This window comes from Acyrthosiphon pisum, chromosome A1 (assembly GCF_005508785.2).
Source record: "Acyrthosiphon pisum isolate AL4f chromosome A1, pea_aphid_22Mar2018_4r6ur, whole genome shotgun sequence".
NCBI lineage: Eukaryota > Metazoa > Arthropoda > Insecta > Hemiptera > Aphididae > Acyrthosiphon > Acyrthosiphon pisum.
Window position 1 is genome coordinate 103,091,332 of NC_042494.1, and position 11,668 is coordinate 103,102,999.

The window sequence follows — 11,668 nt, forward strand, 5'->3', positions numbered from 1 at the left end:
CAAAATAAGAAAATCATTGCGTAAGAAATCGAGTGAATATCAAATATTGTAAAAATATGAATTTCAAACGCTCATAAAGATTTAATTTGAATTTCTTATAGACATTTTTTTTTTGATAAAGGTAGATTATCCTATAAGGAATCTTGTATTACATTTTAAAATCTTAGTTCTAAAAAGAAAAGTTTTTACGAATTATTAACTCAAAATAATTTGCTAATTTTCGTGATTTTTACATATTTTGTCAATTTTTGAACTTTAAATGCTAATAAAAAAAAACTGTGACTAAGGATTTTTAATATTTTTCAAATGTCATTGTAACAATATAGTAGGAGCCTTGTATTAAATTTTCAAGTATTTTTACTCAACAAATAAAGTTTTATTGACATTCATAGAAAAAAAAAACTAATTAAATTGGAAACTGGAATTGTCCGTAAACAGCTCAAAACAAATCAAAATATTTTGAAAAATTTATCATGTATAGAAAATGGAAATATAAAAAACCAATGAAAAAATAGCGTAAAAATTCCCGTTTTTCCTTAATTTTTCTTTTGTTTTTCACGGCGCTTTTGAAAACTATTGGAAAAATTTTACTTTTGACCCCCCAAAGTACCTAGATTCACTTTCCTATCAGAAAAGATACTGTTGAAGAAAATCCAAGCACTTTTACTGTCCTAAAAGGTGATGACAGACACCAAAAAAAAAACACATCATTGTAAAATCAATACATTCATCGTTCCACTCAGAATCTAAAAATAGAATTTATCAAATACAGTGATTATTAAGAGGATGTCAGCGCACCATTTGCTTTCTCTCTCTGACTCACGCGCAACATAGACAAAACGCATTAAGGGGGCTCCAGTCGGTCTTGTTTTAAGGAAATTAATATAGGTAGGCAATTTAACATGAGAACTTTAAAATTAATTGTAAGTGTGTGCAAAGTAAATTAACATTACCTAGTATGTGTGAGCTTAATCTGTAATCGTTTTCGGTCAATATTTCCTAGAAATGTCCTGAAATGTAACAGTAGGCCAGAATATACCGCCCAGTAGGTCGATCGTTATATTTTGTATTTGCAACTAATTTACGTACGCGCAGTCATTGGCGGAGATTTTGAATAATTATGATCAACTTTTTTTCAATTTAAAATAAGAGGTTTTTAGACCAATAAGCTAGACAAAACTGGAGGGATTTGGTTTGACGGATTTTAATTTTGAAAATGGATTGTGATAGTAAGACAAGTTTACTAGGTAATACCAGAGGCGATTTTTAATATTACAATTATTGTTAGTGTCATGAATCATGATGAATACTATAAATACAAAAATATTATATTTTTTATTCTTGGATATCATAGCTGAAAAAATAAATATTCAAAATCGCCTCTGGCATAACCTAGTAAACTTGTTAATCAATCATAATCCGTGTTCAAAAATAAAATCCGACAAACCAAATTTCTCCAGTTTTGTCTAGCTTATTGGTCTAAAAGTCACTTTCTTTTCATCGATTGCAAAAATATTATTCTCTATCTTTTTTGTAATGGGTGATTACTCTAAGATTACATAAAAACAATGTAAAAATGATTCTGCGTTAATACTTTTTGTCTATGTTGCGCGTAGGCCAGATAGAGAAAACAAATAGTGCACTACTGCACTGACATCCTCTTAAATAATGTTAGGTAGGTAATAATTGTTATATTTACCTGAATTACACTGAATGATAAGATGCTTTTTTAAATTTTCAAATTTAAATGATCGTCTGTTGTGGCTCAGAAAGTTTTTGTTAACAGAAAATGATTTTTCGACATCCACGGACGTAATTGGTGTAACCATCCATGGTGGAGATAGATCCACTGAGTATTGACGAGATTTGTTTTAGTGTTTTTAAACCAATATTTTTAGGTAAAACGTTTTACATTTTTTCGTACACTTTTTTTCCCTGGTTCACCTTGAACGGATTTTAATTGTGTACGAACATTGTCCATTATACTCAACAATTCGGTTAATAAGGCATGTTTTTATTCTACAGTTTTAAAATTAATTCACTTTAAAATTTGAAGTAATATAGACTACACTAAATTATTTTGAACGTGTTCTTTTACCAAAGTTTTTCTTGAAACTTTAATACTTTGCCCATTGGAGTCCAACGTATTTACAACATCATACATTTTTTCATAGTATTTACAATAGTAAAGTAGGTACGGCATTGATCCAGGTACGTTTTTAGCATAAAATGCATTTATATAGGTACTCAAAATCTTTAAATATGAAGTCATATAAATTTAGTAAAATATGCAACATAAATTTTTGTATTTCAACAGTATGGTTCATGAAACAAATTTGTATCGAATCAGATTTGAAATATGCAGCTTCCTGAGAAAGATGCAAATGCATAAAGTTCCGAGCCCTGCTCATAAGTTACTGTGTAACATGGAAAATAATTTAACTTGTTAAGTTAGAAGTTACTTCGATAAAAAAAAGTAACTCGTTGTGTAACTTAATAAAAAGTAACTTTAACTTTTTAACTCGTTAATGCCCAACTTTGAGTATAGACGTATAGTGTTACATACATAAGTAGGTAAGTGCGGTTGAAAAATAATGGTACAAAATCTATCTTATATAAATATATTTTTCGTATATTATTATAATATATAGGTACTATTAGGTAGGTATATTATTCATACTCAAAATTTAAATCTCTATTAACTAGTCTCTGGTTTATTTAGTTTACACATTTTAAGTGGCAAGATTTCATTTGATTGATTTAAATAATTTTATAGATTTACATTTAATTATTAATTTGTACGCATTTATACGATAGGTAGGTATATAAAATACTGAGCACAGAACTGATTCTTTTCTATATACATTATTTTTTTAAGTACAAATTCTTGTTTTGTACTTAGTAGGCACCTGCATATTAAATAAAATATATATTATTTAATTATAGTATTCTTAGGTATATTAGACTAGACATATAATTTTGTGACCATCACCAAGAGCTATCTGACCTTTAGTACACATATAGATTAAAATAATACTTTACATCTAGTCTAAAAAAATCTTTTATTATGTTTGGACTTCGACTCTCAAGCATAAATGATTAAAGAAGTGATAATCAGGTCAAATGTTATGAAGACAAATATTTAACTAATGTTTCATAGGGATGTGTTTCAATCAGTAGAAAATGTAATTAATATTACAAGTTTACAGTTAATAGTTTGTTTTATTACAATTGAATGCCATTCCATTATCCAATTCTATAAAAAAAAGATAAAAAATGGAAATACATATTTTTATTTTTTTACAATTTCATTAATGTTCATTTAAAAAGTAAAGTTGTATAATAATAAAAATAATTAAAATTTTAATTCAATAATAAAGATGAATTTCAAAAAGGTTGTAAAAAACTATATAATAATATTGTATGCAAAACATTTTTGCAATATTTTTGCAAAAATCTGAAGTATTATATTGTTGGGGTTTTATAATGCTATTTCTTAGTATGGATGAATTGCAAACTCAATCACATTTTTAAGAACAAACTAATTTGTTCCAGCAACATTTCTTCTCCAGCTAGGATAAAGTATTAGTTTCAACTTGTTAAACACAACTATTTTCATGTTTACATAATATAATACACCAATAGAAAATTTCAAGTTTACAAATTAATGAGTAGTTGTAGTTTAATTAATTTATGTACACACATAATGATAAAAAAAAGTAATATAATTAAAATTATCTTCTATATCGATAGCGTTTGAAATGAAACCATAGCTGAAAAATGTTGTTATGAAACTGGCAACGAAATCCTCTTTTATAGGAATATTCCCATTCTCTGTTTACAATCTTGAATGCAATATCTTCATATGGAGGACCAGCATGGAACCTCAAGACTGCGAATTCTGGGTTATCTCCGCAAGCAGTCTACAAAAGTATTAATATTAAAAATAAATAATATGGTATATATTTTAAATTATTGTTTTGAATTTACCAAGAAATATTGTGGAGTTGAACCTTTATTTATTAAATCTGGATAAAATATATTAAACTTATATCCTTGAACAATTTTTGGTGGAGGATTATCCATGTCATAATGAGTTTGATTGTACTTATTCCACTCAAATCCAGTATGTACCCTATGTATATTAAATTAATTTTAATACAACAGTTTATAATAGGTAATTTAAACATTTAAAATAAATACAATTTATTCTATTGTTTACCGATTAAAATATCTAGGTTTTCGTGGTCGGTACTTATCCGACCATAAGTATACTTGATGATCCAATTCAGTTTCGACTGAAAATTCAGCCTCTTCATTGGTCATACCTTTCCTTGCTTCTTTTTGTAAAGCCATTTCTTCAACAGCCATTACATTCTGTAAAAAATATGTTATTCATAAGAATAGATAAAATTATTTGAATGAATATTATTGACAAAAAGTTTTTTTTAGATAGATTATTATAACACATAATATTATTTATTGACTGTATATACATTATTGTGTGTCTAAGGATTGACTTTGCCATAAATTAACTTTTTTACTCATTTTATTTATCTTTGATAAATATCTAAACAAATAGCCTTATTACTATTCAATTGGCATCAAATTTCAGTAGCTGTCAATAAACACAGAATCATATAGCTGTCTAATGTGTTAGTCAAGGTACAGTTATTTATGACAAATAATGTCATACGTTTTTCAAAGTCTTGAATTTATATTATTATCATAGTTAATACAAACAACATATGAAATTGACACTTTTGAATTATTTATTACATGTGGTAAGCTTACTTCAATACGTGTCCCTGTGCCTTGTACTTGCAGTCTAGCAAACGTCAGGCGTTTTTCGTCATCTATTTCTGATACAACTAAAGTGCCAAGTTCTACACTATTGGGAGAAATATATACAGGGCTATACCCACAAGCATCATAATCTGCAGCACATTCTTCTATAATATTTCTGGCTTCTTGTTCAGCATCACTAATTAAAAATAAATTATAATGTTGGTTAAAACATAAGAATAGATTTAAATATTAAATTCACCTTATATCTTCCCCAGAACTTTCTATATTTTCTTTTCTTGAGGAAGATTTTTCGGTAGAGGTTGATAGTTGATCCTGACTTAATGGCTCATTAACTTTAGCCAATTGTGGACGGATTTTCTGACTACTATTTCCTTCTTCTGGATCAAATTGAGAATCGTCCATCTTTTGTTGAGCTTTTAATACTTCAAGTTTTTTCTTTAAATTATCTTGGTGCCGATCTCTAAGTCGTGCTCTTGCAACATGTGCTATATATATTAATATTATTAAAACACTTAGCTAGTTTAAATACAAACTTTTCATAAAAAAATGTAATTTTATTAATATTAATCATTATTAATCATGCATACCCTTTAGTTGTGACAGTAAAGTTTCCCAGTACCCAATATCAACCCCTTCAGCTTTACTATTGATTTTTTTTTCAATTTGAGTCTTTAGTTGGTCTAACTGCTCAGCAGTTTTACCTCGGAAAATATGAGCGACTTCGTGAGCTACTGATTGATGAATTCCTTCTCTTCGGCCAACAGCTAAACATATTATATTTAGTTTATAAATATAAAAATTATTCAATACATAATATTTTTGGTGGTACAAAAATGTTAACACTAAAATGTATATGTTATTATAGGCATTATAGTTACTATAGGTATTGGAGCCTAATAATTCAATTCCAAATTGAATAAAACAAAATAAAACTAATGTCTTACCACTCAACAGTAAATTTGTAATTTTTAAACATATATATATATATATAATAAATTATATGTGATATAATATTAATTTGTTCAAAAATGCTTCAAAACTGTGAAATAAAAAGTAAAAATATGTCTTTTTCCACAAGCTATAATTATACAATTAATTTTATAGCTTACCAACTTAAAAGTATTGTATATATTACAATCAAATTTGTTAATTGGGAAACAGACATAATTGACAAGAAAATATTGTCAATGACCAAATGTATCTAACTATGTAAGAAAATGTTAAAAAAAAATCCAGTCAACTTCTATGTTTGGTGGTCAAAGATGATATACACAGGCAATACCACAACTATAAGCTCTTAGGTCTGTATGCAAGGATTTATTTTGAGGCCACAAATGAATATTATTATTGTTATTTTTAAAATATAATAAGGAAATTAAAGTTACTTTATTAGTTATTACTTTTCATTAACCATCGCAAGAAATCAATATCAATGTTACCTACTCTACTAATTTAAAATTAAAATAACTAAAAAAATAGGTCATGAGACTCTTTTTAGTAAAAATGGTAGTTGTAGCGTGTTATTGCTATTAAAGAAACTCATTTTGATATTAGAGTTACAGAATGTTAAAAATGTTGAAGAAAACATTGAATTTATTGTATTAATTCATATTTAATTATAACCTAAAGGCTATAATAGTCTATATTTATATCATATCATAATATTGTTAATAACTAGTTGTTAATAATTTGTGAGTCGATATCATCTTCCATAGTATAGTGTGAATAGGTTCATGATACAAATAAGTAATAACAAGGGCTCGTAACTTCATACACTAAAAATTGTCAAAATATGCATTAGAAATATGCACTAAAAAGTTCAAAAATATGCATTTATATGCCCTAACATTTTTAAATTATGCACTCAAAATATGCATTATGTAAAAAATTATGAGCAAATTTTTAAATAATAAGAATAAACCAATACATTTTAAAAGTATTTTATTCCTTTTAATTTTTATATATTTAACAGTCAAAATTGATAAAATAAAAAATTAATTTAATACTTGTGAAGTTCAAATAGCTTTGTTATCTTTATAAATCTTAATTAAGCATTTAGGCAGTCATTTTTGTCTAATTTGTGTACACCCATAATATAAATAATGTGTACGGTACTTCACACGAAAACACTGAAACGGGAAATTGAACGGACTAACGCATACGACTCATACGAGTAAATTCATCGGTGACTGGAGAGTGCAAGAAAACTATACTGTACCAATGTACAAAATTATAAATACGGGTTGGTGAGTAGCTGCAAACGTGTACATGCCTGTACAGGTTCGTTTCAACGACGAACTTTGTATGGTGGAGGATGGTAGTGGTAGTGATTACATTGTTTCCGTGGTACTACGTAAAACGCATAAAATCCAAAGAAGTCCTACTAGGATACTAGGTACTAGGTACTCACACATTCACACGAGAATAAAAATAAACCAAAACACTATAATTTTGTAAATGGAAAAATAAATAAGAAACAAGAAACTATTCAAATATTTGTCTAAAAAATATTTCCATGAAATAATATACATTAACGACTATAAAAAGTCAACTATATGCCAAATAAGCCTTTACACCCAAAACGTGCTAAAACATGCACTAACTAACTTCATATTATTATTACTATTGTTATGAAACGGATTTGTATCTCAGTTAGCATGTTTTCCTGTGTAACAAAAAAAATGCAAATGCATAAACTTACGAGCCCTGGTAATAACTAATAACATAATTTATAATTTTGTAAGTCACAATTAATGTTTTTAATTTACAGTAAAATAATACTAACATCGTTATTCTCCATTTAAATTTTAAATATCTAATTTTATACATTTCTGAACTTAAAATGTCTATAGCAAAAACTGTATTAATATATTTTTTGGTTACAATATTAGCTACTTATGGGAAACATTGAGCATTTTATACATTTTTAACTTCATAATAATTGAAAAATATTTGTGATTTTGATGAATTTTTAACAAAATTAAACTTTAAACGCTAATAAAAACCATTTTTTCGTAGCCAGGTATACAGTTATACACTTAATACTTTTAAACTACTATTAAAATAACTAATTACAAACCTTTTATTTCATTATTAAACTGTTTGACACGACTATACATATTTTATAGGAAAAAAACTAAAAAGTTTAAAAATTTAACTGTCTTTAAATAGCTCAATAAGAGTAAAAATATTGACCCCTCCCCCCCCTAGAGCAGGAGGCTCGTGTGCATTGTACATTTAGCATACCCATTGTTGCGGCACTGTACCCAGGTATGTAGTTTATAAGTTATAACAATTAATAAGTAGAGCTCGGATTTATACAATTACATATTTTTTTCTTTTTCACATTATTGGAATTATCTTCAGTAATGTTTATAAATTGTCAATACATTTTTTAGGCACTCAGTGACTATTCGTGTTTTAATAACATTAAATTATAAAATATAAAATTTTAAATTGTTTATTGACACCTATAATTATAAGTTATTTAATTTGTTTTTAACTATTTTTGGGTGAATTTTTTACCATATTACACAATTTTCAGTTTTATTCTTGCATATTTTTACGTTTTGACTGCATATTATATAGCGTATTTTGACACCTTTAGTGCATAAAAATCCTCGCTCTATTAATAATTAACTAATTATTTGTACAGTTTTACCACTATCATTAAGAGGAATTGCATAGCAATATTGATTAATTGAGTATTGGTAAAACATTTAAAATTACAATATCAAATTGATTGACCATGGAGTTTTATAATATGATAGGAGAGCATTTTTTCAAGAAGATATTACATTTACCTGTGAAAGCTGATTGTTTTTGTAATCTTCTCATTTTATGCAATTCATCTTCTACAATAACAGTTATATCATTCCAGTAGTCAAAGTTTTTTCCTTTTTCAAGTTCCATGTAAACTTTTATGTCTTCAACAAGATCTTCTAAATCTTTGAGTTTTAAGCCATTTAAGTAAATATAAGGTTCGTGCATTTCAACAGCATCTACTTCTTCTTCAGTGCTTATGTATTTGGCAAGAAGATCAATTGGTTTAGCTGAAAAATAAACAAAAAAGTTAACATGTTATTTATAAAGATTTTTTTTTTTTAATGTCTGATATATTTATTGAATTAATATTACCTCTTCCGTCTTCAATACGAATAGTAGAACGCAAACGAGCTTGCTGTAAATGAAACTGATCTTCACTTTTTTCCCATTCTTTAAACTGTGCTGCTTCTTTACTTCTTTGTAATAATGCCATTTCATCTTCCCTTTGTTGTCTTTCCATTTCTCTTTCCATTCGTCGTTTTTTTACTTTTTCTAATTCTCGTTTGTTTTCTTCCATTTTTTGTCTATTCCTTAACTCTAGTTCTTCATGGCTAACACCGACCAAACCATCTTTAGCCATTTTTTTATCCCATACAAATGTAGAAAGCAGATTTGCATCTCCAAATGGATTGTCAGCATTTGTATAATGTAGGTAATCATTATCCCAACCCATTAGCTCTTTTCGTTTTCTTTCTTTAGCTGTTTTCTTCATCAAACGCCTAAACCGCTTTTCCTCTGGTGTTTCCATACCTTTAATTAATTCTTTTTGCTGTTTTCTTTCTTCAGCGACTTTAAGTCTTTCTTGTTGAAGACGTAGCAGTAATTTTGCATCATCATTGCTTGACGAAGAGTCACTTGATGATGATCTGTATTTACATAAAAATATATTGTTAACAGGATATTTATACAAGTTGTTTATAATATGGCATGATTATTTAATCGGGATTTGATTCAAGTCTGAGAAATATGCAACAATGTAGTGTGTCTAGCCATATTATAAATTCATCATAAAACCTTTTTTTGACTGATGTCATTACACCATGCTAAGTCACTTAGTCACGCAACTGCCAAAGGCCATTTTGATTACAACCATAATAATATTATGTTGTGTACATCGTGACTGTTAGGTTTTACATATTATTTACATTTAATAATAAAAGCTAATTATAGTGTAACTGTTTAAGTATACATTAATTACACTAGCGTCACCAAGAGGTTTTAATGTTTTATAAATATAAATAAAATATATGTTAGATTAAATACATGATACTTAAAATACAATGATATATTTTATTCATATGATCGAATGAACATTATAATAATTATTTGTTAGAGTTAAATTTTAAAAAATTATTAATTTTTAAGAAATTATGATGCCTTACAAATCATATCCGATCAACAAATTTTACCTTCTTTTACTCTTATGTTTTGATTTAGATTTTTTTTTTGACGAATGTCTATCTTGTTTATGTCTTCTTTGTTCATCAATATTTTTTTTATTATTGTATAAATCTTTTGACCTTTGATGTCTGGATGATGACGACCTACAAATTATAAAAAAACCAACTGTTTATTTTGAACTATATACATAATTTTAAGGATTATACTTAGGTGTATATATATTATATATATACACATTCAAACCACAATCAAATAAACTTGTAGTATAGTAGTTATAGTCTTATGAACTCACATAGTTTAGTAATTAAAACAACAGTTAAATTAACTATATGCATACAATAGTCAATAAGTCACATTAAAATGTACTAAGATAGGCTTGGAGAATACTGCGAAATACATATTATATCATCTTAACAAGTCATTATCTCATAGAGCACTAACAATAACAATTTAAATCAATAAATATTATATTATTATATTATCTGCATATCGGGGACCATTGATATTCGTCCCTAATTGATCTAACGGGAAGTAAATTAATATTCAATAGTAACTTATGATAAGCTATAGTAAACGTAAACGAGATATTGCACTGTATTACTGTGCCCATTTGGATAGAACAAACAAGTAAGGAATACCATATAAAAGAAAGCTCTCAAAAGTATTCTTTTTAGATACCTAGCAGATGTATATCATTACGGAGTCCTAAATACTATCATGTTAAAATTACAGTTTAATTAACAATTATATAACATTATATATTCATTTTGAACTTGTGTTTAGATTAAATATATTTTATCTAACAACTATAATACTATAATAGTATTTATCTCTACTTTTAATTCAACACCTCACATTCTTCCATCATTGTACGGAAGTCAATTTATCAGGCATGCAATACCACAAATATATAAAAATATTTTTATATATCTGTGTGCAATACGAAATTCATTACTTTGATGATAAAAATGTAGCAAGACCATAACTTACATGTTTTAAGATGATACCACGAATGCAATTGAAACTTAAGTCGAATTAATATAGTTCTGAGTTCACTCTTCAGTAATTCAGTTGTTCTTCTCAATATTCATTGAGTTCATTGTTATGATTGGGTTATCACTTATCAGTTTCTACCACGATCTCTACGTCGTGCTACGCAAGGTTTATAGATAATAATTATTATTATTATCTATAAACCTTGCGTGCTACCACGATTTAAGATATACAGGTTACTCAACGGAGCAATATTTTTGATGCCCAGTGATTAACCTCGATTGCGGCCTGCGAGAAGCACAGCTAGCGCCCAAGTGGTCATTAATATCGTTAAATATTTTATTTCATGACAATATTTTTATTTTGCCATGAGCCATGAGCGTTATCCAGCCCTCACAGAAATTTTATGGCTTGAAATTTGAATTCTTGGTATCCATATTCGGATTTCGTCATTTTGTGTATTCCTTATTATTTATACCTAGTTATTACTTATGTCTTATAGTTTTAGTTATAACTAGGGCTCGGATTTATATGTAAATACATATTTTCTCTGCGACATGATAAACTAATTTCGGCAAGTGATAAATTTGTTTCACAAGATTTTTGATAAACGAGCTATATTTGATTTTACATATTTTTA

The 11,668-nt window shown here is 27.3% G+C and overlaps 1 protein-coding gene across 1 annotated transcript; it reads right to left on the bottom strand.

Annotated features, from left to right (window-relative positions):
- Positions 1 to 3,202: 3,202 nt before the first annotated feature.
- Positions 3,203 to 11,166, bottom strand: LOC100166064 (cactin). Its single transcript, XM_001952252.5, has 10 exons — positions 11,026 to 11,166; positions 10,044 to 10,178; positions 8,947 to 9,500; positions 8,613 to 8,861; positions 5,397 to 5,573; positions 5,048 to 5,294; positions 4,795 to 4,984; positions 4,223 to 4,377; positions 3,991 to 4,135; positions 3,203 to 3,923 (listed from the first exon to the last, which is right to left on the bottom strand). Coding segments are annotated over exons 1-10 (2,043 nt in total). The 5' UTR covers positions 11,028 to 11,166; the 3' UTR covers positions 3,203 to 3,734.
- Positions 11,167 to 11,668: the final 502 nt, after the last annotated feature.